Source organism: Chrysemys picta, chromosome 7, assembly GCF_011386835.1.
Source record: "Chrysemys picta bellii isolate R12L10 chromosome 7, ASM1138683v2, whole genome shotgun sequence".
Classification (NCBI taxonomy): Eukaryota; Metazoa; Chordata; order Testudines; family Emydidae; genus Chrysemys; species Chrysemys picta.
Genome location: NC_088797.1, coordinates 84,983,423 through 85,010,671, shown reverse-complemented (window position 1 = coordinate 85,010,671; position 27,249 = coordinate 84,983,423). Strand labels below are relative to the sequence as shown.

Genomic DNA, 27,249 nt, shown 5'->3' with positions numbered 1-27,249 from the left:
TGTGAGACAGTCAAATACGGTTTTGTTAAAAGGTCCAATGAGCTGATAAGTACATTATATTTGGTGCTTGATGTGTGTAAACTTGAACATGGCAGAACATCACAAGCAGACTAGTCACTATTCCCAGAAAAAGCAGGACTATATCACCTTCTCTAGTTTACTTAAGTCTCAGAATCCAGTTCAATAAGGCTCTTGGACTCACTTCACCCGGTTTGCTAACATTGCATTGCCAGAGATACTGATTACTCTGTTCCTACCCAGCAACTTTCCCCGCAAAAGAATTATGCTGCCCTATGTATGCAGTAATCTCCACCCATTACTTCAATCTCTTGAGTAGTTTGATTTAAAACAGTCGTTTATGAATTACTTGATCCTGTTATAATATTACATACAAATATTGTGTTATAAATTTGTTCATTAGTATTTTTGTAGAACTTTTAGCTCAATTTCAGTGGAATTAATTCTTATTCTGTAAATGGAATAAAGTAATTTTAAGCCACAGTATCTTGATATTGGATTTATGTTAGTTAAAGTCCTAGCATAAAGGCTGGGCTGACTAGGACGACATATGTGGATACCATGCCATTTGGGTTCCACCAGAAGTGTGACAACAGTGTTTGCATACACAAGGGTAGGGGACACATCTTATTACTACTTTTTCTTCACAGTCAACATGAACAGAATTAAAGATGCTTCTGTTCTGTCAGTTTTACTATTAAATTATTATGCCAAGAAAGTTACCTCGAAGAAGTTCAATAGTCCCTTTGGAAATACAAAAATTGGAGAAAGCACCTTCCTTCTGCTCTACAGTCAGTTCCTGTTAGGTAAAAATAATACTTTGCACATAAGTATTGAGCATTTCAGAGATAAGAAAATTAAGGCAGAAAGGGTTAAATGCCTTATCCCAAGGTCAACTTTTCAGTAGCAGGATCAGAACCACAACACAAGGTCCTGAAATCCAATCTCTTGTTCTAACTACTAAACACCACTGCCTTGTGTGACCTCCATGCAACGGATTTAAAACTTACATTAGGAAGTCACATTTTTTGTATCTAATGCATGTGAAATAGCAAGGTTAGTGCTCATTAGTCCTCTTGTGGAGAGAGACTGAACGGAGTCAGAAAAGTAGGCTTGTTATGTTTTACTTGATGACCTCCACAGATCCCTCAAGTCCCCCATTCTAGCTTTCTTTCCTCAGAATTCTGTGTTGTAGCCACTACAAATTCAATGGATACAAGTTACACATAACTAGGGCTTCCAGTACTCGTTCAGTTTAATTCAAGGATGTTTATTTTTAAAACAGTTACTGGTGGCCCAGTGATAGTGATTTGTACTGCAATAAGCAAAAGTCAGGTTTGATTCCAAGCCATTTCTTACTCCCTGGATTAGCCTACCACTGGTGCACTGCTGTGGCAATAGTTTAAGCATGTGAACCACATTTCACTAATATCAATACTTTCCACAGATTATGATGCAGTTTTAATACAGTTTTGATGATATGGTGGCTCCAACACAGAATTCTGAGGAAAGAAAGCTAGGATGGGGGACTTCAGGGCTCTGTGAGGGGCACCAAGTAAAACTTTACAAGCCTATTTTTCTGTGAAGGTTCAGTCTCTCTCCACGAGAGGACTAATGAGCACTAACCTTATTGCTACTTCACATCAAATGGGACTCAAGCAAGGAAAAAACTATAAAGAAATAACAGAAAAGAATATGGGAGTTACTGCTTCTCTCCATGCTTCCAAAAGAAGGTTTTCAGCAATAAGCACATTACATTTAGAAACACAAACTCTTGTTATGATTGGGTATATTTGGGGAACTAATCTGCAGTAAAGATTTTTCATTTTTAAAATCAGTCTAGTTCTTCTCATGGGATTTTGGAGACTAAGTCAAGCACAAACATTTAGAGCAGAGCATATACGTATATGCAGTAGTTTTCAACTATAATCAACTCAAGTTTACTTTACTGTAAAAGTTAATTATATTCAAGATAGACCAATTAAAATAGACTCCTGGAAACTGCATCCATATCGAATCTTAAAGGACTACCTGGCTGCAGTTATTACCCACAGCATTGAACTGCCTCAGTCAGGAAGCCGTGTTAGTGAGTCATTAACATTAAATGAAATCCTGCTATATTCCACGCAGCATATTTAACATGTTATTACTATGTAATTTTAAACCAATATATTTCCTGTGAGGTATGACGATGCAATACAAAACTTGAGCATTCAGACTTTTCAAGTTTTGCAGCTGCCCATGTTGTAATTTAAGTAAAAGCTAAATATCCTTTACATTGGTTACACAAAAACAAATGTTGACAAGTAAATCTATTAGAGAGAATTTCTTCCAAACTCAATCATGTTGTAATAGAGCAGGGGTAGGCAACTTATGGCACACGTGCCAAAGGCGGCACGCAAGCTGATTTTCACTTGGCACTCACACTGCCCGGGTCCTGGCCACCAGCCCATGGGGCTCTGCATTTTAATTTAATTTTTATATGAAGCTTCTTAAACATTTTTAAAACCTTATTTACTTGACATACAACAATAGTTTAGTTATATATTATAATATTTTTAGAAGGTCTCTTTCTATAAAAATGTATTACTGGCATGCCAAACCTTAAATTAGAGTGAATAAATGAAGACTCGGCACACCACTTCTGAAAGGCTGCCGACCCCTGTAATAGAGGAACCCAACTGTAGTAAAACCCAGCGTCTAGTTGCACCTGCTCTTGTTCGCTGTCACACTCTCCACTTGATGCTTCACTGAAATTACATTGTGTTTTTGGGGGGGGGACTTCATTACTTAGGGAGGAGAATTTCTTCTTGTGCTCTGGGCTTCCTTCCCCAGTATCTCCATTCACTCTCTCTCTCCCCTTCATCTTTTTGAGTTTGGGAGGTTCAAGGTCATCTTCAAACAGCCCATTTTCCTCTGTTTGGGATTTCCTCTTCTTGGATTTATCATGGTGTTTAGACTCTCTCTCTTTTTTATCTTTCTATTAAGTAATAAACAAAGAAACCACAATTAAAATAAAACTGCAGATTTTCATACCATCCCAAGGCTTTGTGAAATTGTAAAAACATGTAATTGTTCCAAGAATGAAAGGAACTGGTTGCTCTCTATCCATCTGTAAATACTTGTTTTCATATTAGTTAAAATCAGAGGCAGCTTTTGCATAAGGGCATGTATGAAAACAGACTCATTCAGGTTATGGGGGGAAATCCCATCATGCATTTTTCTGATTTTATTTGCAAAGAATTTATACTTTCCATTCATTTGGAACTCAAACCATAATACAGGTGATTTTTTTTTACAAAGTAGTTTACAACCCATTAAGGAATTTCCGAGAGATCAATATCATGGTTTAATCCTAAAATTTTACCCTCTTTTTTAGGTCACTTGTAACAGATACTATAAAATACTTCATCCTTTTTAAAAAGATGAGCATATACTTTGGTGTGAAGTAGAAACATAGGGTTACCATATCACACTTGACTTGACTTTGGTATACTGTTTCTGGCAGTAAACAGTACCAAAATATGAGAAGTAAAAAACCTTAAGAGAGTCTGTCATAAAACAGACTACAGGATTCATACCACATCACAGGTTTTTGAGCTGAGAGTACAAAATGAACGGACAAAATGTGATTTTTATCCCAAATCCGGCTCTACTGTCCTAGTACTTCTAATGATCGCTGTGCAATGCAAGCCCCGATTCCTGCACAACAATGCCACCAACACACAAACACACTGCCTGGGTATAACACCAAAAGCTAGAAGCACTCGGGACAGCTAACCGGGTTACATACCAACATTGCTAAGAGAAAGTTATACGGGTAAGGGCAAAAGAGACAAGGAGAAAAGAGGTGCCACAGGACTCTGTTCCTTTTTACAGATTCAGACCAACACGGCTACCCCTCTGATACTTAAGAAGAAAAGAGTGAGCATAGGAAAGGCAAAGCCTCTCTCGTCAGCGGCAGCCGGGCCCGGGAGGGACTGGTCAGCTGGGGCACGACCACCGGGTAACAGAAACAAGCGGGCTGGGGGGGGGAACGCGGCCCAACGCCCAGCCGACGCCCCAGGGATCCCCCGGGCAAGAGGCGCCGCCACCCCCTGGGCGAGCGCGAGGCTGGGGATCCCGTGCAGGGACAGCACTGGCCGCCCCGCTCCCACACAACCTGGCCACGCTGCGCCCCACGAGTCCGGCCCGACGGCAGGCTGGCAGCCCCGGGAAGGCTGGTTCTCACCAGAGGCAGCCGGGACCCTGCCCCACACAGCCTGACAGCGCAAAAGGCGCCGGTACCTTGTGCCTTCTCCGCTTGCTGCTCTCCGGGGCGGTCCCGCTCTCCATGGGGCTCTCGGCCTCGTCCCCGCTGCTGGCTTCAAACCGGGCAGCTTCGGGCATTTCCCCCAGCTGCTCCGCGCGGACGCCGGGAGCGAACTTGCCGCAAGGAACCGGGACGGGCGTGAGAAGAACAAACTCCGCCCCGGAACCCTCTCGCCGGCCGGCAACCAGTGGGGCGCAGACAGGGGCCGGCTTAACCGCCCATCACTGACCTGCACGAGGGCCGACCCTCCAGCGGCTCGCGCCACGCCCACTACCCTCACCGGCAACCAGCAGCGTCACACAGAGCAGAACGCAGCGCCATGGGGACTACAAGGCTCTCCCTCGAGAGCCTCCTACGTCTCTGGGCGCTGCCCGCACCCTACGCAGCGAACAGCCGTGGCCCACTTGTCCCGCGCCCCAAGCACTGAGCCCCTCCCCGAGCACCGTCTCCTTCCCAGCAGTGCTGCTCGCCGTGCACCCAGGCCAGAGATGCTGGGCAGGGCTGGATTAACCTTTTGTGGGGCCCCATGGAGGCAATGGAGCATGGCACAGGGAAGTCAGTCCCCAGACGGGGGCCAGCCAGCGTCAAGGGGCAGAACGTGGTATGGCAGGGGTGGACTGCTCTACCCACCCAGTGCAAGGGGACTATTTACAAACCAGCAGTTACCAGATGCACAGTGGCTCTGTGCCACGCCACACACTCCATAACTTCACCCAACTCCTCCCTGTGGCCAGAGGCCCCCCCAGATCCACTATGTCCAGTGTTCTCCCAGACCTTCCCCACAAATGCACAGTACCCTGCACAAAACCACCCCTGCCCACAGCCCCCCTGTCCACAGCCCCACCACAACTGCCCAGCACCCCATACAGAACCCCCACTCCCTAGTGCCACAACACACACATTTTCCCTGCCCCCTCAGCCCAACACCCCACCCGGACACCTCCTCCCCCATGCCCTGCCTCCTAGTCACACTCACCAGGGTCGACGGGCTGAGCCTGCAGCGTAGCCAGGGCTGGTCCCTGAGCTGGGAATTACTCCAGCCTCTTGGGAGTGGTGTGATCAGCCAGGCTAGGGCCTGTCCCGACCAGGATCCCTCAAGATACAGTTGCCTGAAGGGGCGCAGCCAAGCCCCAGTGTTGTTCCCCCCCAGCTGAGATTGGTCAGGCTTCTACACCAGTCCCAGGCGGCTCAGCTCTGGGGAGACAAGCAGGGGCCCACAGGTGGTGGGAAGCAGAGGTGGGGTCTGGCCTTGGGGGCAGAGATGAGCGGGGGGGGGGCAGGGGGTGGAGAGGAACCCTTGGTTGGCCAGCGGGCAGGCCGAGAGGAGAAAGTGGTGGGTGGGGGGAGCCAGCTGGATCTCAGGGCACAGTGTAAGCAGAGCAGACTAGGGCCCCTTCTGCGCATTGGCCCGGCTCTATGGAGCCACTGGTGCCATTGTAAACCCGGCACTGGTACTAGGGTGCATGAGCCCCCCCTGCCCGATTTGAAGTCCTTTCCATCATTTACAGGGTTTATAGTTTTGTGTAATGGCTTTCAGCACTAATGCCCTGGGCCCCGCTGCAGTCAGAGCAGTGCGCTCAGTGTTGGGCTGCCCCCTCGCTGGGCTTTCCTAGGATGGGCCTGTTTGAGACAGCTGTCCTGGACTAGCTGTAAAGGGCCCCAGGACACACAGCCGGTCAGCCATCTGTCCCAAGATACAGGAGAGTTATTTAAGCATAACCTTTTCTGATTACCTGCCCTTCCTTCCCATATTTCTTTATTAGAGAAGCCATGTGACCACAATAAGTGAGAGTCATCACTAGGATGTAACAGCCATGAAAATAGACAAATCTTCACCCCTAGAGGTCATCATTACTGCTCCATGAATGCAATCTGAACAGCTTTAGTTTAAAACCTTGATTTAAATAATCATTTTAAATCTTGTTTTATACTTTTATTTTTCAGTTATTTTCCTAAAAAAAGTTGATTCTCATTGGTTGGTAATTTCTAAAATATGTCAAGGCTGAAGTTGGTTCCTTAGTGGTGGTATCTGCTCCTTATTTAAAGGGTCAAATTATTTAAAAATACATCAATGTATATTATCTGGATTTTTCAGAATTTGAGAAGAATGGTAGCATCTCAGTTCTCTTCCAAATACTTCAGAGCTTTGTAAACACACACAATCTCAGATCGTTGTAGCTGGTTAGGCAAGTTGATTTTATAACATTACACATTTGTGCACACGTAGCTAAAGTAAAAGTTTCCACCGCCGTCAAGAAGTTTTTCTTGTATGCTTGTACACGATTGCAAAATGGAAAAACACATGAATGTAGCAAAATGATTAACAGACTCAGCAAGATTTTTCAGTACAGCACATTTAACCAGACATGCAGGGACTTAATAAGAGAGGTAAGACAACCTGTATGGAAACAACATATATCCATCACTGAAGACATTCTTAGATTTGACCAGAAAATGGTGACTGAGAATAAACAAAGAGCAATTTGCAGAAATCACCTTTTATTAAACTGATTCCGCCACACACATCTGGAAAAAGATGATCTAGAGAATGTAAATTCTCCTCCAAACATATATTAACAGTACTGAACTGTGGGAAGTCCTATTAGAGTATGTCCCAATATTACTGTACTATTATGGAGTGGCATTATGCTACAAGCAATAAAATGGCCATTAACCAGGGACAGTACCACCATTGTTGAAAACTAGTTCAGAATTATGAAAAATGACACATTCCACTGTAGAGCTTCAGAGTTTGTGGAAATTATGAAGTTCACAATTAAACCTAAACTATGGGGCAACTGCAATAGGCATCTTGCATGTCAGTAACAGGAAACAGGAGTCTAAGAATATAGAAGCTAACAAGGTTGCTGATTTAGATATTCCAGAGCCTCCCACTCAAGGTACGACTTGGAATAAAAATCCACATTCAATACCCAAGAAAAAAGGCAAATATTTTCAGGCACCTCAAGAGCAGCTCCAAAAACCCAAACCATACTTGCTTCATCTTACTTCCATTGTGTAACAAGCAAAAGAAAGTTACTAATAACAAATGTATTTCTATTTCTAACACAATTAAAATGTGATAAAGCCTTTTTTCTCTTCTAAAGTTGTCCAAGAACAAACAAGCATTGTTACAGGCTTCCTAATTTCTAGCTTCTATACAATTTGTGAAAACATTACAGATGGATTTACAAATATTGAATATTGCTGTGTTGATTTTTACATCTTTTGCATGTTTACCAACTGAAATAGACAATATAGAAAAAGAGGTACAATATCAGTTAGCACTTACCTCAGAAAAGCCATACCCAAAATTGCATGTCACAGATCCTTCAGAATAGTCGAATGGTTGCAGATGCATTTTTTCCACAAACAGCCAGATACAACCAAGTTCCTTATTCAAGCAACATTTACACTATGGAAGTGGGATAGGGATATGACACATGGCAGTACATAGCTCAAGATTAAAGCTTCAGGTTGAAGAGTAGCATATCCCAGTACCTTCAGTGCAGTTTGATGATTGCAGGGATGTGTCACCTGGGGGGCGGGAGGGACAGCACAACTCAAGACTTATTTTGTCATCTACAGTCAGTCAAAACACAACTCCTTACTCAAGCCCTCTGCATGATATGGAAGAGGGGTGGGAATGTGAACTTTTGCAGCATATTGTTCAGGAGCAAAGCTTGGGGCCAACGAGTGGCATGTGCTAGGTCCTTTGGAACACAGTCTGTCATATGCAGGGACATGTTACTTGAGGTGAACCAATACACAGTTTGGCATGTAGAGTCAGTCAAATCGCAACTCCCTATTCAAGCCCTAAATATAATATGGAAGAGGAGTAGGGATGTACCATGGCAACATGCTGTTCAAGTACGAAGCTTCAGGTCAGGGAGTGGCACGTCCCAGCTCCTTCAAAAGAGTGTAACTTATAGGGACATTTCACTTGGGGTGACTTGAGACACATTTTGTCATGTACAGTCTGACAAAACCCAGCTCCTTATTCAATCACTCTTCACAAAATGGAAGTGGGATGGGATCGTGACACATGACAGCAGACTGTGCAGGAATGAAACTTTGGGGCAGCGAGTAGCATGTCCCAGCTCCTTCAGAACAGTCCCCCAGTCGTGGGAACATGTCATTCAGGGGGACCTGAATCACATTTTGCATTGTATAGCCAGTCAAAACCCCGCCCCTTACTTGATTATTTAATAATTAGTAATTTAAATTTTAATCAAGCATTAATTTGATGAAATTCTAAACAGTTAATCTTACATTGATGTATTTTAAAATAATTTTGGCCTTTGAATAAGGATCAGGGAACCACGAATAAAAACCTGGTGCTCAGAATAAAGATCTGGGAATAAGGAACCAACTTCAGCCTTGCAAAACATGTTGATTTGCAACTAAATATAGCCTTTTCACCAAGTGCCGTGCTTTTGCTAATGAGGTGGATATAAGGTATCTATATGCATTTACTTAAACAAATTATATATCTTAACATACATTTATTCAGATTCTTAATTTTTCTGACATATTATAAAAATGTAAAATGGTAAATGATGTATTTCTTATTTAGTAGATTAATTTTTACTTCTGATTTGTGTCAGGCTGCATTTGGATGAAAATTGGAATTCAATTAAAAAGTAAAAAAACCCAACATTTTAAAATGGTATTTTTATTAGTTAAATAAAACTACCTTAAATGTGTCGGACACAACAGTGGGGGGGAGGAGTATCAAAACGTTTTGCATTTAAAACTGGTTTATTAAACAAAGGAAGTACTATCTGTAGTTAGTGTACTGAACTGATTGTTTCTTGTCACCATATCCAAGTTTTTAAGAACTAGTCTCTCTCATCCTCTCACCTCACTTGTATACACAGTGGAAGAAGAAACAAACTGTCTTGCTTTTACAACTCTGAATCAATTTCTCAACTTTGAATAAACTAGTAATTGAACTGAATAAACCTGCAGAAGAGGCTACTGCTGTCAAAAGCTGGTTTAGTACTTCAACAGACTATGGTTCCAGATGCTTAGCCAGTGAGTTCCGCCAGATCAGTGCTCTGACTTCCTTTAAAACTTTGGCAGCAAATATATACTGCTTGAATTTTTTTTATATAATGTAGACTATATTAATAGATTGTAGTAAGTTTAGGCCTTAATATAGGTTGTCAATTTCAAATTTAATTTTAAATAGGTTGATTTTACATAAATCTGTATTTAATTTAAATTTAAAAATCCAATTTTTTAATAAGTCATTGATTTTTATCCACTTTAGAATTAGGAGATTAAGTCACCACCATTCTAGCACTTAGAGAGGAAAAGGTCCTCTTTCGGAGAGTCTAATTTAACATTCAGTAAGGTTTGGCTTAAGTGAAACTTTTTAGTTAGTAGCACTAATATAGTCTATATAAGGGGTCGGCAACGTTTGGCACGCGGCTCGCCAGGGTAAGCACCCTGGCGGGCCAGGCCAGTTTATTTACCTGCTGACGCGGCAGGTTCGGCTGATCACAGCCCCCACCGGCCACGGTTCGCCGTCCCACGTGAATGGGGGCAGCGGGAAGCCGCGGCCAGCACATCCCTCGCCCGCGCTGCTTCCCACTGCCCCCATTGGCCCGAGACGGCGAACCGCAGCCAGTAGGGGCCACAATTGGCCGAACCTGCCACATCAGCAGGTAAATAAACTGTCCTGGCCCGCCAGGGTGCTTACCCTGGTGCGCCGCGTGCCAAACGTTGCTGATCCCTGGTCTGTATTCTCCTGTGCATCCTATATCAGTAAAATATTGTCTTTACAGTAACTCCTCATTTAACGTTGTCCCACTTAACGTTGTTTCAGTGTTACGTCCTTGCTCAATTAGGGAACATGCTCGTTTAAAGTTGTCCAATGCTCCCTTATAACATCATTTGACTGCCTGCTTGTAAGATTCTGTGGAAGAGCAGGGACTTTACAAGGGAGCATTGCACAAGTTTCGCTTCTCCGCCTCCTCCCCCTCCCTCCCAGCGCTTCCCCCTACCCCCCAGCGCTTGGGACTTTCGGGAGGAGGGGGGAAGGAGCGGAGACGCAGGGCTTCCCCGTTCCTGCCCCTCCCTCCCAGAAAGTCCTAAGCGGAAGTGCTTGGAAGGAGGGGGAGGAGCAGGGAAGCCCTGTGTCTCTACTCCTCCCCCTCCCTCCCAGAAAATCCTAAACACCACTAAACAGCTTTTTGGCAGCACTTAGGACTTTGGGGGGAGGTGGAGGGGCAGGATGTGGCGTGCTCCAGAGAGGAGGTGGAGTGGGGGTGGGAAGAGGTGGGCCTGAAGTGGAGCGGGGACAGGAAGAGGCGGGCCTGGAGAATTCCCGGCAAAATCCGAGCCTGTTCTCCTGGGAAGCTGCCACTGCTGCTGCAAAGGTGCTTCCTAGTGTCCTTGCCTGCAGCAGGCTGTGCCTGTGTGGGGTAAGCCAGGGGCCCTTCCCAATCACAGTACAGTAATGTACAGTATACAGTATAATGCGTTTTGTCTGCCCCAAAAAAATTTGCTTGGAACCTAACCCCCCGCATTTACATTAAATCTTATGGGACAATTGGATTCGTTTAACATTGTTTCAATTAAAGTTGCATTTTTCAGGAACATAACTACAACGTTAAGTGAGGAGTTACTGTACTTGTATTTAGAAATGCTAACTCCTGTGTGCGTTATACAAGTAGGTCCACTGGCTTTAGGCAGCAGAGTATTATTAGTGTTCATTCTCATCTAGCAATAGCAAGTTTTCAGTCTCAAGTGGCTTTTTTAAGGTGAGTCAGGATGTTAAGTCTTTTTTCCTACTTATTTCTTTTGTGTATGCTGGTATCTAGTGGGTTCTGTTGGCCCAGTGGTGCACACAGGAAGTACCCTTAGGACATGCAACTTGTATCAACTTATTGTAGTTGTATGGTTCCTACTGGAGCTCCACCTACAATCATGTCAGGCTAGTAATTTGACCTGAATGAAGTACACTCTTAGTCCATAGTTTTGCTTTACACATTTTTATTACAAACATGGTCACATAGCTGTAACAAAAGTAACTCTCTTATTATTAAAATGTTAATTAAAAGTCAAGAATCCAAAGTGAAATGTTCAAACTAGGGCTGTTGATTAATCACAGTTAACTCGTGATTAACTCAAAAAAATTAATCACGATTAATCGCACTTTTAAACAATAGAATACCAATTGAAATTTATTAAATATTTTTGGATGTTTTTCAAATATACTGATTTCTATTACAACACACAATACAAAGTGTGCAGTGCTCACTTTATATAATTTTTATTACAAATATTTGCACTGTAAAAATGATAAAAGAAATAGTATTTTTCAAATCACCTAATACAAGTACAGGTCTGTCGCATCTTAGGCGCATTTAACATGTGCGATTTCAGCTTTACGTGGTCAGCAAAAAAAAAACAACAACAATTTAAATACTGTTTCTGTAGTGTGGGCGATTCCGCCCGCCATTACACTCAATGTAATTTTGACTATACGCGATTTTTGCTTTAGGCGCTGACTGTGGAACGTAACCCCAGCGTAAGATGAGACAGACCTGTACCGTAGTGCAATCTCTTTATCATGAGAGTGTAACTTACATAGATTTTTTTTGTTTCATAACTGCACTCAAAAACAAAACAATGTAAAACTTTAGAGCCTATAAATCCACTCAGTCCTACTTCTTGTTCAGTCAATCGCTAAGACAAACAAGTTTGTTTACATTTAAGGGAGATAATGCTGCCTGCTTCTTCTTTACAATGTCACCTGAAAGTGAGAACAGGCGTTCGCATGGCACTGTTGTAGCTGGCGTCGCAAGATAGTTACATGCCAGATGCGCTAATGATTCATATGTCCCTTCATCTTCAACCACCATTCCATAGACATGCATCCATGCTGATGACGGGTTCTCTCGATAACGATCCAAAGCGGAGCAGACCGATGCATGTTCTTTTTCATCATCTGAGTCAAATGCCACCAGCAAAGGGTTGATTTTCTTTTTTTGGTGGTTCGGGTTCTGTAGTTTTCGCATTAGTGTGTTTCTCTTAAGACTGCTGAAAGCATGCTCCACACCTCATCCCTCTCAGATTTTGGAAGGCACTTCAGATTCTTAAACCTTGGGTCGAGTGCTGCAGCTATTTTTAGAAATCTCACAATGATCCCTTCTTTGTGTTTTGTCAAATCTGCAGTGAAAGTATTCTTAAAATGAACATGTACTGGGTCATCATCCGAGATGGCTATCACATGAAATATATGGCAGAATGTCGGTAAAACAGAACAGGAGACATACAATTCTCCCCCAAGGACTTCAGTCACAAATCTAATTAACACATTTTTTAACCAGCATCATCAGCATGGAAGCGTGTCCTCTGGAATGATGGCTGACGCACAAAGGGGCATACGAACGGTTAGCATATCTGGCATATAAATACCTTGTAATGCCAGCTACAAAAGTGCACTACGAATGCCTGTTCTCACTTACAGGTGACATTGTAAACAAGAAGCAGGCAGCATTATCTCCCTTAAATGTAAACAAACTTGTTTGTCTTAGCAATTGACTGAACAAGAAGTAGGACTGAGTGGATTTATATGCTCTAAAGTTTTACATTTTGTTTCATAACTGCATTCAAAAACAAAACAAACAAAAATCTACATTTGTAAGTTACACTTTCACGAGAAAGAGATTGCACTACAGTATTTGTATGAGGTGAACTGAAAAATACTATTTATTTTGTTTTTTACAGTGAAAATATTTGTAATCAAAAATAAATATAAAGTGAGCACTATACACTTTGTATTCTGTGTCGTAACGGAATATATTTGAAAATGTAGAAAGCATCCAAAAATATTTAAATAAATGGTATTCTATTATTGTTTTAACACCACGATCGTGCAATTAATCGCGATTAATTTTCTTAATCACTTGACAGCCCTAGTTCAAACAAGTTTAAAGTATAGACATGGATTTAGATGCATCTTTATGTATCTGATTGTTTAAAAAATTTACACTAATGCTATTTACATTATACAAAAGAAAGAATTCACAAAGCTCTGTAAGAGAAGAAACTTAAACATTCATGACTGGAGTTAACTGCAGCAATGTATTTTCTGTAAGCATCCTTCCACTCCTTGCACTGTTATTTATGCCTTCAAAGTTCTGCAGGAAACTTCGTCTTCTTTTCAACCCATCCAAAATGGCTGAATTATTAGATTTAAGACTTTGTGTTCTAAAAATAAAACAGTTTATTTAATTTTTAGTGCCACATAGTGGGTACTCTGATAACCCAGATATATCTAAGAATTAAAACTATCAATACTCAGCAAATAAGTCACAAATATGCCAAAAGAACACAGGGCAAAAAGCTATAGTCTCTACTCAGGCAAAACACATGCTGATTTCATTAGGAATTTTGCCTAAATAAGAATTATAGGATTTGGTCCTTAGTGTGTAATAGCTTTTCAAAATTATAGTGGATATGAAGGGGGTGGGGTGGGGAAGTCTTCTCTACATTCAAGTGCTATCATGTCAAGAGTCATATGACACCTTGATGTTACTAACAGAAATGACACCTTGATGTTACTAACAGAAATGACACCCCGCTCTCTCTCAAAAATTTCAACTAGTGTTTTGCAACTTACGTAGTTTCCTCCAATTTCAAACTTCCCAAAATTTCAAATTTTTGTGAAAATTTGGACACCTGATTTTTTTTTTGCAGGCAAACATGTGAAACTCAAGATTGTTTCACACAAGACCTTTTCTGATTAGGTGAATTTGCAAAAAATTATGAAAAGCGAGGATAGTCTCTTAAAGCTTACAGATGCCTCGATAAAGGAACAAGCACAGGGCCAAGAGCCCAGAACATGTAAAATCTATTTGCAACTCCGACTAGCCTGAATAATATTTTGCACATTTAATTAGACCTCAAAACACCTATTTTAAGTAAGTAACTATTATCCCTAGTTTTCAGATGAGTAACTGTGGCACACAGAGGTTAAGCGACATACCTAACATCACATAGCAAGGTCAATGTCAAAACCCAAGCCTCCAGATTACCAGGCCCATGCTTTAACCACTAAGCCACAGTGTCTCCTACTAAAGTGCTTAACCTCTCTGTGTCTTGGTTCCCCCATCTGTAACACAGAATTAATGATATTTTTCTGCCTCAGAGAAACATAATTGTTACATATTATATTAGTTAAGTGTATGAAAGTTTTATACCACAGACGCTTTAGCATGATCTTGTTGGAGGCATTTCTGTAGTGCATTTTAGCAATGGAGTTCTTCATAACAATACAATTGTTATCTGTTCCAGCAATTCTTCCTAAATCATATTATTATTATTAAAAAAAAAACAATTTACATTTGTGTTCTTACCTTGGAGAATCAATTCCGCTGTCTCCTGTAATGCTCTGATTTTCTGTTCCTTCTAAGTTATTTGGTTCTTTTTGGACATTTGGCCCTGAAATTGTAGTATGTGTACTATTAAAAAGCTGTTGCTTTTTTCCAATTTTTTTTCTCATTTCCATGGTCTGCAGTCCCAGTGTCCAGCATGCTGATTTCTCTCTCATTTCATTGGGAGTGTTTGGCAAAGTTTCAGCATCTGAGTCACCCTCATTTGTTTTGCAGAAATCAAATATATTGACACCAATATCTGAAGCCTGAACATGTTCAGCAAGATCAACTTTCTCTTCATGATGTGTGTAAGCAAACCGAGATAGCCGATCATGGAAACAATTCTCTCCTGCAAGATGCATTTTCTGGCACTCTTGTGAGCTATCCATTGACCCAGTATGACTATAACATTCATTTCCTTCATGCCCACAAGAATCTAAATGATTTACATTAGTATTGCACTCAGCTGGATGAATATTAAGACCCCAGTTTCTGAGAGACAGTTCAGTTCCTATTTGTTGTATTCCCTTACTCCTGTCTCCTGTTTCTGAAATGGTGTGGCTGAGTTGCTGTTGATATGATTTAGGGTAATCATCCTCCTCAAGATATAATGAACTGCAAGCATCATCATCATCTACTTTTTGATACAAAGTCTGATCATCAGTAAGTCCTTTTTTTTCTGGGTTAACAGACTCAGGCCAGTTAGTAGTAGTATTGTTAAACATTAGTTCATTCTTTTTGTCAGTACTTAGTCTTTGAGTTGCACCATTTTCAGATTGTTTAAACTGGTTAGTGTCAGCAGGATCATCAGAAAGACTGAAATTCTGAAACTGATTTGATGTTTGATCTAGTAGCTCACATACGATGGCAGGTTTGTCACACTGATGGGTATGTTTTGAACTCAGTGGATACTTTATTTCTTCCTTAAACTCAAACATATCTTCAATGTAAGAGAAACAAGTTTTTGGAACATCTCCAATAACTTTTTTGTTTGCCCCCCTATAGACATAGTTAGAAAGGCTACTCTCTCTGGAATAATGACATTTATCATCTATTCGTAAAGCACTGCATTGTGGATAATTAGAGCATTCACTGAAATGGCCTCTGATAGATTGGAGGGAAGAATTGTTAACGTGGGATGATTTGTTTTGCTTGGCTTTGTCACTGCATTTTTCAGCATTTGATTGTATGGCTTCACGGTCAAAGGTTTTTGAGGAATCCAAAGACCTTGACCTTTGAAAATTCCATTCTTGCTTTTGAATCCTGGACTTAAATTGACTGTTTTTCTGACCTTTGTGCTCTTTTGTAGAAAGTTTCTCTCTACATGGTAGACCTTGAAAAGGATTCTTAATTTGCTTTTTATATATAAAATGGGATTTAACAACTGTTGCATCCTCATATAGTTGTTCATGAGCTATGACTTCATTTGTAACATGTGATAGATGCTCTGCATGTTTTTCCTGTTTGTCATTTTCTGACATAACCTCACTGACTTGAGATTTTCTCTGGGTTTTTCTTATTTGCTTTTCTTTGTTGGATTGAACTTTCCTGTGATGCTTTGCTATTTTACTTTGCTTTTTAAGAACACACCCCTTTGAGATATGCTTTTGCTTAACTGTCAACATTTCGGTTGAGGTGCCTTTACTAATATATTTTTTCTGTTCCTCAAATTTCTTCATTAGTACTGTGTGTTTAACTAAGTTATCTACCGTCAGGACAGGGTTAATACGCTTGATGATTTCATGTTCAATGTCACGTGGAATGTTATCTAAATTATCTTCATCCCTGACTGGCCATTCTTCAGGAGGAAATTGGGCAGAAAAAGAAGAATACTTTTTTTTAAGTTTTTCTTTTTTAGATGTGCTACGCCAGAAAAGGCTAAGGCCAAACTTTTTACATTTTTCTTTTTCTTTCATTGAAGTTAAGGACTTGGTTGTGTCACATGACTGAGTCTCAACTGATTTAGAGAGAGGCTGATTCTGAACTGAGGGCTTCAACTCACCAGAGCCTTTCTGACCTCTTCCATTAGGTTCATGGTTAATTAATTGCTGATGTCTTTGTTCACTGAATATAGCCTGAGCAGGGAAACAATGGCAGGATCTGCAATGCGACACCATAGGAACATTTTCTTTTGTTAGATCTACAGAGCTCTCCATGCTTAGAAGGTAAGAGGTGGATGGCAGTAGAAGGCAATTATCCTCTAAGAGGAACTTCTTACTGTCTTTCATGATATTATCTGTGATAAAGTAGGTGTGAGGGGTCACTATGAAGTAGCCTTCTCCAGTGTGATATATCTTCCTTTCTCTAATTAGAGTTCCAAGCACACTATATAGAATTTCTTGTGAGGGAGTTGCTATACCTATAATAAAGATACAGTATATAAATATTTCAATCAGAAATAAGTTAATACATAAAATCATGAAAAGTTAGATGTGAACAGTAATTTACTGAAATGTAACACATTTGGAAGTGACTAAGACATACAAGAAGCATACTGATTAAGTAGGAAGAGTTTACAAAAGAGTCTAGGGGTAGGTCTACACTTACCCGGTAGTTCGGTGGCAAGCAAATCAAACTTCTGGGTTCGACTTATTGCGTCTTGTCTGGACGAGATAAGTCGAACCCGGAAGTGCTCGCCGTCGACTGCGGTACTCCAGCTCGGCGAGAGGAGTACGCGAAGTCGACAGGGGAGCCTGCCTGCCGCGTCTGGACCGAGGTAAGTTCGAACTAAGGTACTTCGAACTTCAACTACGTTATTCACGTAGCTGAAGTTGCATACCTTAGTTCGAATTGGGGGGTTAGTGTAGACCTGCCCTAAGACCACTCACATACTATGAATTTGTGTAGTACAAAATCAATCTTATCAATAAAAACTCCTACAGTTTCTATCATGTGATGCCATTCTTAACCAGATGGTTTAAAGACACATAACCGTGTTCAGCTTTAAGAGCCAGAATAAAAAAAAAAAAAAACACCAACACCACACAGTCAGTTGTCCAACAGCAAAAAATATCCTAAACGAAACCCTGTAGCAGCATACAGGACAGAGATGTCACGACTGTGAGCTAAACTTCACAGATGCGGAATTATGAACAGAACTCAGAACCTGGTCCTTCGTAAATACGCAGTTTATGCTTAGAACTAACAGAAATCCTCTTGTGGTGGGCATGAGATTCATCAGTATGTTCAGATGCTCATACTCTTCAGAGCTTGCATGCATGCCTGTTTGTTTACTGTGTGTATCTTGTAGACTAATACGTAGCCTTACTTCAACAGGCAGCTTTGCATGTACACAGACTAATGTATTATCGTAATAGATATATCTCATGCAATGTACTGTATTTTCCTAATAAAACAAGTTATTTTTATATATTTGAATGATAAAAAAAGTAGGGTGAAAATCAGAAAAAAAAATGAATAATACCTTTTGTAAAACCTGGGAATTTTTTTGGTAAAAACTGCTTTACACTGAAAATGAAGGGGCTTATTTATAGACGATCCAGTAAAGGACAGCAATTATGAATTCTCTCCAATAGAGGGCAGTGAAAAAGATACACTAGCCAGTCTTTTGAATTCACCACCAACAGATGCAAGGGGCAGACAACAGTTCATCTTCATCAACCCCAACTCCTGAGTAGTGAGATAAGCCAACTTTTGAAAAGGAGGAAGGAAAGGGGCCAGCCACGCCTTGGTTGGATTTGTTCCAGTAGTTAGTAGGAACACATGGGGGGGCACTGATGATGTGGAACTTTTAAAGTGTTAGGAACAGCAACATTTGACCCCTCAAGCTATGCTCATGGAAATCAGTATTGTATTGGGATTCTAGATCCTACCTACATTATTTAGCACATTTTGCTGCTGTTGTTTTTAAAGGATTAAACATTTGTATAGGTAACTGAGGATATTCTCATTACATTAAATAGGATAAAATATTTATAAGAGATACAAACTGTGCAGTCACCCAATAATTGACAGCAATTACGAAGAGTTCCCTATGGACACATTATTACACAATGGTACATTATAGGAACTGTTTCATCTTCCTCTGACGAATGTAGTACTGGCTATTGTTGGAGACAGGATGCTCAACTAAATCCGAGATAGCAATTCTCTTCTTCAATTCATCAAATACAAATAAACCCAAGTTTTCAACTGCCACTGGTATTTACCTTGCTGATTACCATTTCTATCAATGTTTTTCAATCATAGGTTCCAGTCCCTGACAATCCACTGAAAACTGGGGGGCCATCCTAGGTTTTTCATAAATTCCATGCCCCTGCAGTCCTACTTAGTGTGAATGACAGTTTCTAGTAAAACGGTACCATCTATGGTAGTCTGGCAGAGTGAGATATCCCTTCATTTATTACAAGTATTTAGAGTGTCATTTCCATCTGAGCTAAGGTCATATCTGGGGCTGTTGTGATGCAATTTAAAATTATTTCAAGTTCTTGGCAGGACGCTAGCCCAATCTGTGGTCACACACTAAAAGCCTATAGTTAGAAACCTCTAATTTCTGCATTACAAGCAAACAAGCAGGATGGATATCTGCTTACCAGAGTAGCCTGTACGCTAAGCAGGACTAGAGGAGCACTAAGGGTCAGGAGAGATGAGAAGTATCAGACCAAGCAACTTTCATGGAGTACCAGATGTAGGCCTGGCTGGACATGAGTAATTAAACATGGGGGATGTTTCTTGGGGCTTGTCTACATTTACCAGGGGATTGACGCATGGTGATCCATACATCGGTGGTCAATTTAGCGGGTCTAGCGAAGACCCGCTAAATCAACCGCAGATCGCTCTCCCGTCCACTCCTGTACTCCAGCGGATTGAGATGAGTAAGGGGAGTTGACGGGAGAGCGTCGACGTCGCATAGCGTGGACCCCGCAGTAAGTAGGTCCAAGCTACATCGATTTGAATTACGCCGTTCATGTAACTCAAATTGCGTAGCTTAGATCAACTTTCCCCTGTAGTGTAGGCAACGCCTTGGAAGACAGGATTAGGGAAGTAACTAGATCAGCAGGCTGAAAATGGAGTATTTAGTCTAACATAAGTAAATGGGTCAGTAAGATAAAAAGACAAAACGTCTGAACTAGCTAATGTAAGAGGGGGAACACCCAGGGAACCATTTACTGAGAACAAGATAACCATGGACAACAAAAGTCAGGAGTGTAAGGATAAGGTAAAGAATAAAGTCGAACATGGGCAGCAGGTGGACAGAACATGCTGTACAGGGATTAGTTCCACAAAGTGACCAAGACAATCCCAAAAGGGGTGATGCAATGTATAATAAATGCAATGTAATGTGTAAATGTATATAAAAGGAAGAGGTTTTCTGTGTAACTTTGGATGTGTGGTACACCCTATACCCACTTCCTATGCTTCAGTCTGATCAACTCAGCGTAGCTTTGCTGTATGCCAAATAAAGGAACCTGAGTGACAAGACTGGATTCAGACTGAACTCTTGGGGAACTGAGTGGAAAAGGTCTCAGGAGAAGCCCAGCATCTGGGACTTTAAAAAAAAACATTGTAATTAGGTGCTCCTGACCCTGGGAGCTCAGGGGAAATTGCTGCTCTCTTGTTAGACATACCCTAAATGAGCATTACAGGATAAAAAGTATGTCTATACTACCCTTTGGATCGGCGGGCAGCGATCGATCCAGCGGGGGTCGATTTATCACGTCTAGTCTAGACACGATAAATCGACCCCCAAGTACTCTCCCGTCGACTCCGGTACTCCACCAGGGCGAGAGGTGCAGGCAGAGTCGACTGGGGAGCGTCAGCAGTCGACTCACTGCAGTGAAGACACCATGATGAGTAGATCTAAGTACGTCGACTTCAGCTATGTTATTCGTGTAGCTGAAGTTGCGTAACTTAGATAGACATCCCTCCACCCCCACATGTAGACCAGGCCTTAGAGTGAGTGATGAATTTAGAATTTCCTTTTTGGGGCAAAGAAATATTTGGCCACCCAACCTGAAGTTGAGGCCAATCTTATCTGTGGCCACAGACCCTTAACATGGATTCTTCTTTGCCAATCCCACACCCCATCCGTAAGTCAAATATCACGTGTCCATCCATTCAAGAGGGTGACTAAAAGCTTTAGGATCTCCAGTTAGGAGCCCCACATTTTTACACGCCTCTACCTTTTGGCCTCTTTCAGTACCTCTTTCAATTTCATGTGCTCTCCCTCCTTAGCATACAGCCACAGATATACTTTCATAGCATTCTTATTTTCTTTCTATTTCTCAATGTAAAGTGATACTTTGTAGAAAGAATTCTATACACAAATAAAATACATTTTACCAAACTGTATACAGATTTAGAAAGATAGTGCGGGTGGGTGTATAAATTACTGTGTGATTACCTGTTCATTTATATTCTTCCATTTTGCCAGCTTCAGGCAAATTGTTAATGAATGTTTACATGCACTGTCAGCAATATACGAATTACCATCTATTAGCTTCTGAAGGGAAAAATTAGCAACATATTACCTGGATAATGTTTCACCAACTGATCCATTAATGTTTCCTGGGTAACAATAACATGAGCTGCATTCATATCAGATATAGCACAGCAAAGAATTTCTGCCAAAGGAACAAACTGGGATTGAGAAATAGGATTCATGTGAATTGGAGATACATCACCTAAAATGTAAAAAAATAAAGAAAGTTGCTTATTTGGGATATTGTTTAGTTTACTATTATTCATGTGATAGCCACTTAAACATGAACTTAAGCTGCCACTACCTCCCCTTTATACTTCTGTTGTCGTCTCAGAGTAAACCCTCTCATCCTCCGCTCTCCCCTTCCCTACTCTTTTATCAACTAATTAATAAGAATATTTTTCAAGGAATAAAAATATGACCCCCCTGGCAAGCTGATGGTAATGCACTGATGTTTGCAACAAGAGAAATAAGGTTTTTAAGTAAAATGAGATTTACCATAGGTGTTTTTAATTCAATGTAAAATTGTGTATAAGCTGAGTTAAGAAGGGAGTTAAAAATAGAGAAAAGGATGTTTGACTACTTCTGGCTTGCTTGAATGACAGCTTACATACACTAAAATATAGAATCTATGTTTCTCTGAAGAGCTATGCAAAAAACAAAACACCCAGCAACTTCTCTGAATAGGTGAGTTGTATATCAAAGTTTTCACAAAATTGGGATGGAAGAGAAAACAGACATACCAAAAGATAAAACCTTTGCTCTCTCAAATTTTAAGACCAGTTCATCTGAACCACTGCTAGAACTGGTAGAAAAATATTGGTAAGTTTCCCATGTGTAGACAAAGCCCAAAAAACAGGGTTATCTAGTTGACTGAGCATAAAGCAGGGAGCCAGAAAACTTCTCAGTCCTGTTATCATCTCTGCCACTGTCCGGTTGCAACAATAATTTTGTACTTATACAGCATTGTATAGTTTACGCTATTCCTCAAAACACACCCTATAGTGTAGGTAAATATTATCCCCATTTTATAAACAGAAAACGGAGGCTCAGGGAAGCAAAGTGACATGTTGAAGGTCACACAGGAAGTCTGGGTCAAGACCCAGGTATCCAGACTCTCAGGCCCATCCCTATCAAGTGGATCACAGTTCCTGTTCAGAAAAAGGTACTTAACCTTTCTGTTTTTATTTCTCTTTATATATTGTTTATCATCAGCACAAAACATATATACAGCATCATCAAATTACTCAGCCCTTTACATGCTTCACACATGAGTAGTCCCAATTAACAAACTGCTTTAGAGTTGAATTAAATGGCACTACTCATATAAGCTTCATGCATGTGCATCAGTATTTACAGGATTGCAGCCCAAGGAATAATGATCTTGTAGGCAAGACCTTGGGCTGTGAACCAGGACATTTGGGTCCTTTTGGTCAAGTCAAACTAGTTAGCCTCAGTTTCCCTATCGTAAATTGGGGATGATAATCCTTTCCCCCTTCCCTGACAGGGATAAGGCCAAACACATTAACATTTGTCAGAAGTTCTGATACTATAGTGATAAGTGGGATATAAAAGCCTATAAACAACTACCACCACCACAATCAATCCCTAAACAAACACAGACTATCCTATACTTACATCACTGTGATAAGTAGCCACAAGACTATACAGCGGGGGTTTGCACACATGGTAAGATTAACAGCACATTATTTCCCTGAGTAAAACTGTATGTTTTTGATTAGATAAATTATTCTCTTCTGTCATCTGTTGGTATTTCTGTATATTACACATACACCCCATAGTATCATCAACTGCCAAGGCATGCATAATGTAACAGCAAATCTCCATTGGGTACTTTATGAGGTAGAGAGCTGATTCCAGAGCCAAAGAGGTTAATTTTCTTTTATAGAGGAAGAAGTGTGACTTTACATGCTAAGTTTGTGTAGATCAGGTTAAGCAATAATTCAGGTTTAATTTAACTAAACCGGATAGATAGTTGGATGACTATGTAATCTGACCCTTATCATACTGTAGCCAGAAAAACACTCAGCATTGAATATGTCTCTTACGTAAATGGAATAAGGAGCAGCACTTTGAAAAACTTTTATTAAATTGCTCTGGACCTTTGTTTTACAACTTATGATTATGTTCAACCAAAAGTGTTTAGAAAAAGCTGAGCATTATTTCCTCAGTAATGTTGCTAAGTTACTACTTGCAGGTGCATACATCATTGTAAGCTTCCTTTGTGTAAGAAAGGAAAATAAACCTTCAATAACAGCCTTTTAGAATAGCTGGCTATTTCAGTTCTTTAGTGTAGGTAAGCCCTCTGGTTACAAGATTCTTTTTGCAACTTATTTTTATGTTGGAGTTTTCTGTTTTGCTTTTGTCCATTTACAGTTTTTTTCCATGAAGAATCAGGTTGCCATGCAAGAGGCAGGCAACATAGCAAAACACATGTAATGTGGTGATTGCCTTCTGATAACTATTTTCATGTGCATTACTGCCTCAATCTACATATGCCCATGAGAGAACACCCCACTCTAACTGATGTAAATTTACATATTCAAACTGCTTGAAACAGCTGCAGAATTTTTAGCACATTTATAATGCAATTCACAGATACTATCAGAAAACACACACATTTTAATTCAGTGTAGATCATAGTGCTTCTCGATCACTGAAATAAAAACATTATTTAAAATACTAAGAAAAACAAAATACTTTTAAAGCAAGCATGGAGGAGATCATGGATAACAATATAAAAATACTGATCTACTTCTCATTAAAACTGACCCCCGACTTGGAAAGGCAACTCCTATCTTTTCATGTGCTGTTATAATATTATATATATATATATATATATATAAAAAATGTGTGTGTGTGTGTGTGTGTGTGTGTGTGTGTGTGTGTGTGTGTGTGTGTGTGTGTGTGTGTGTGTGTGAAAAAGCACACACACTGCTTTTTCACTCCATGCATCTGATGAAGTGGGTTTTAGCCCATGAAAGCTTATGCGCAAATAAATTTGTTAGTCTCTAAGGTACCACAAGGACTCCTTGTTGTTTTTGCTGATACAGACTAACACGGCTACCACTCTGAAACATGTTGCACAGATTAACTTTGACATAAGCATGTTTACTGATTCCAAACTAGGCAGTTTGCCAGAAAGTCATGTATTGACCTTCAAGTGGTTTTACCAGTTTACTCAAACTCAGCTAATTACCTGGATACATGAAACCTGAGAGTACCTTTTTGGAGTACGTACTGACTCAAAATGTGGGAAAGTCATCTGTAATACAAGCCTTAGATAACAGTACTCAGTGAACAGAAAAGCCTCCAGATACTCTTGACCAATGTAAAAGGATTTTTTGTTCCATCTCTGTAACTTGGGAGGTTTACTGGGTTTTAATAGTACATAACAAATGGGAGCTTTTCTGCCTGTTTAGGCATTAAAAATAAATACTTATGTCCACTTTTAGTTCTGGTGTAAGCCAGCATAATTCCAGTGAAGTTAATGAAGTTGTATCTACTTACACCAGAGCTCAATTTAGCACTTAGATTTCAAAAACCTGGTGTATTAGGATAACGAGTAATTCATTCTAAAGAGAACCAAAAAACACAACTAAGTTATCCACATTTCTGAATATATTGATATCTGTTATATGACACAGAATGGACATTGTAAGCCAAGTAAAATGCAAGATCAACATTTCAATTATTCTTAGTCAAAAGTAACCATGCAGAGTTCAACAAACTGACCATGCTAAACATTCCATGAATCCCATAAACATTTGCATGATAACCCTACTACTGTCGATGTTCTCTGTTTGCTGCATCTTTATATAAAGGACTAAGTTTAGCCCTAGCATAAACAGGCACAACACCATTAACATGCAAGTTTTGTGCCTTTCTATAGACAGGTGGTTCTCAATCTATTTACCCTTGTGGGCCGCATATGCACCTCTCTGTGTTTTATGTGGTCCGCATCCATATTATATATACACACACACACACACTAACTGTATGGCCCTGAGGATTCACATGGGCCACTGCTGTGTGCTGATTGGGCCGCAAGCGGCCTGCAGATTGTAAAGATTTTAAAACCAGGGACCTAGTGCTATACTTTTTGGGCCAGATTTTTCAGAAGTTCTCAGCATCAGCAGTTCCTGAAAGTCTGGTCCCAACTGCAGGTGCTGAGAACTTTTGAAAATCTAGTCCTTAAAGTTACCTTCTAACGCATGTAGCCAGTTACCATGGAATTCTTACTCTAATGTTAGCGCATAATAGCAACCTCAGCCTGCTTAGTTTAATTACAAACATCTGGAATGCATAGACACATATGGTGAAAATGAAGCAAGATATCAATACAGCATCTAAAGGGCATGATCAAGGAAATCAACTGGAGTCTTTCCAATGGGCTTGGATCAGGCTCCAGAAGAGAAACGCAAATAATTCTTCTCCTCTTTTTGCACTTTGACAGCCATGCCATACAAATCCATTCTCACAAGTGACGTGAGGAATATAAATGGATTTGTATGGCATGGCTGTCAAAGTGCAGAAAGAGGAGAAGAACTATTTGCGTTCCTCTTTTGGAGCCTGATCCAAGCCCATTGGAAAGACTCCAGTTGATTTCCTTGATCATGCCCTTTAGATGCTGTATTGATATCTTGCTTCATTATGTCATGCTGAAACACATTTCTGTCTTTCAGAGCATGAGTGTGTTAAATATGTTCTAAGGACCACATATGGCAATGGGCAACAATTAAATACTTTAAAAATTATCACAAAGCTGGTTTCAAGTGCCTAAATCTTTAACAGAACACTTGATAGACTTCCAAATACAGATAAGGACATTATAAAAGGAAATGAAGCTTTTTTTGTTTGCATGTTTACCTACTAAGACAGAGGCCCAAGGTTCTGTGTTCCACCTACAATAGCTGACAAGATAATTAGTATGCAAAATAGCATAAAGAATTCTGCTTCTAATTCCACAAGGTCTGCATACCTCAGCAAAGGAGCTAAACCCCAAACCTTTTCAACAATCACAATGGTAAAAACCTAATTTGGGTGACAGCTGTTTTTTCACATTTACAGAAAATTATATATTATATATAAATAAAAATAAAATCATGTGACAGTGAGGGTCTAATGTTCTTAATAGAAAGCATCAAGAAGAGTGTACAAGGGATCCAAATGGAGGAAAAGAGAAGGGACAATGCTGTCACTTTCAATATAAGAAGATTTATCTTTCCCAGTAAATTGACTACCAAGGTTGTTTAGTGTCCATAGATAATTTTTAGCTGGTGGATTATATAACCCACAGAACCACCACAGCTCCCTCAGACCAAAATAGATGGCAAAATTATTTTAATAAGGCCACTCACTCACCAGCAGTCTAACATATTTGCTAATTTTACCTTGAGCTTTATTTAGTGGTTTTGCAAGGTTAAATATTTCCAAAGGAACCATCACATACAATGTAGTAAGGGAGTGTCAGAGTAAAAATGTGAACTGAGCCAAGAGGCCTACATTATGAACTCAGGTTAGACTTCTGGTCTTAGAATTATCTTCTCTTTAATTGTAAGTATTTTTATGTACTGTAGAGTCTGAGCAGCTATTACATCAATGATGGTAAAACTCCAGTTCGGTGCCAGATTATTCAAACAAATTAAATATATCAAATCCCACAGCCTGATGACAGCACAATCAGTTTGACTGTTCTGTATGTACCATTTGTCTATTCTAGTCTATACTGAAGTAGGAAAGTGAAGCTTCTCCAACATCTCCTCTTACAATATTAGTGATGAAAATTGATAAAAAGATGTACATTTTCACAATTAATTCTACCTTTTTACATCCAAGGTATTATACTCAGTCACTTTATTTCAATAGATTAGAATGGCTCTCTCCTGTTTTAAAGGGAAGCCTGTCAAAAGGAGCAAATAAATCAGTATCATCCATTAACATCAGTATAGGATTAACACAGGATTTAAAAAAGCAGATAAAGACTAAAGCCAGTTTCATTTTAAAATTAATTCCCCACTCTTTGTTGGGGATTCAACTTCATTCTGAAATGGGTTTGAATCTCT

The 27,249-nt window shown here is 40.3% G+C and overlaps 2 protein-coding genes across 7 annotated transcripts in view; both read right to left on the bottom strand.

Moving 5' to 3' along the window:
* LOC101941305 (nucleolar RNA helicase 2-like) overlaps positions 1–4,809 on the bottom strand; it is a 33,589-nt gene extending 28,780 nt beyond the window's left edge. For 3 of the 5 annotated variants that reach the window (XM_065553486.1, XM_065553487.1, XM_005297309.4), the window contains exons 1-3: positions 4,306–4,748; positions 2,729–2,998; positions 742–817 (exon numbers count right to left, since the gene is read on the bottom strand). In XM_065553486.1, coding sequence (XP_065409558.1) covers positions 742–817; positions 2,729–2,998; positions 4,306–4,407 — 448 coding nt within the window. In that variant the 5' untranslated portion in view covers positions 4,408–4,748. Of the gene's footprint in view, positions 1–741; positions 818–2,728; positions 2,999–4,305 lie in introns of all 5 variants that reach the window. The other 2 variants (XM_065553488.1, XM_065553490.1) reach the window with 1 other exon arrangement.
* Positions 4,810–11,315: 6,506 nt separating this feature from the next.
* The window catches only part of STOX1 (storkhead box 1), a 28,294-nt gene continuing 12,360 nt past the window's right edge, over positions 11,316–27,249 (bottom strand). For both annotated transcript variants that reach the window (XM_065553485.1, XM_008163066.4), the window contains exons 2-4: positions 21,213–21,365; positions 14,704–17,080; positions 11,316–13,555 (exon numbers count right to left, since the gene is read on the bottom strand). In XM_065553485.1, the coding sequence (XP_065409557.1) occupies positions 13,396–13,555; positions 14,704–17,080; positions 21,213–21,345 (2,670 nt within the window). In that variant the 5' untranslated portion in view covers positions 21,346–21,365 and the 3' untranslated portion in view covers positions 11,316–13,395. The remainder of the gene's footprint in view (positions 13,556–14,703; positions 17,081–21,212; positions 21,366–27,249) is intronic.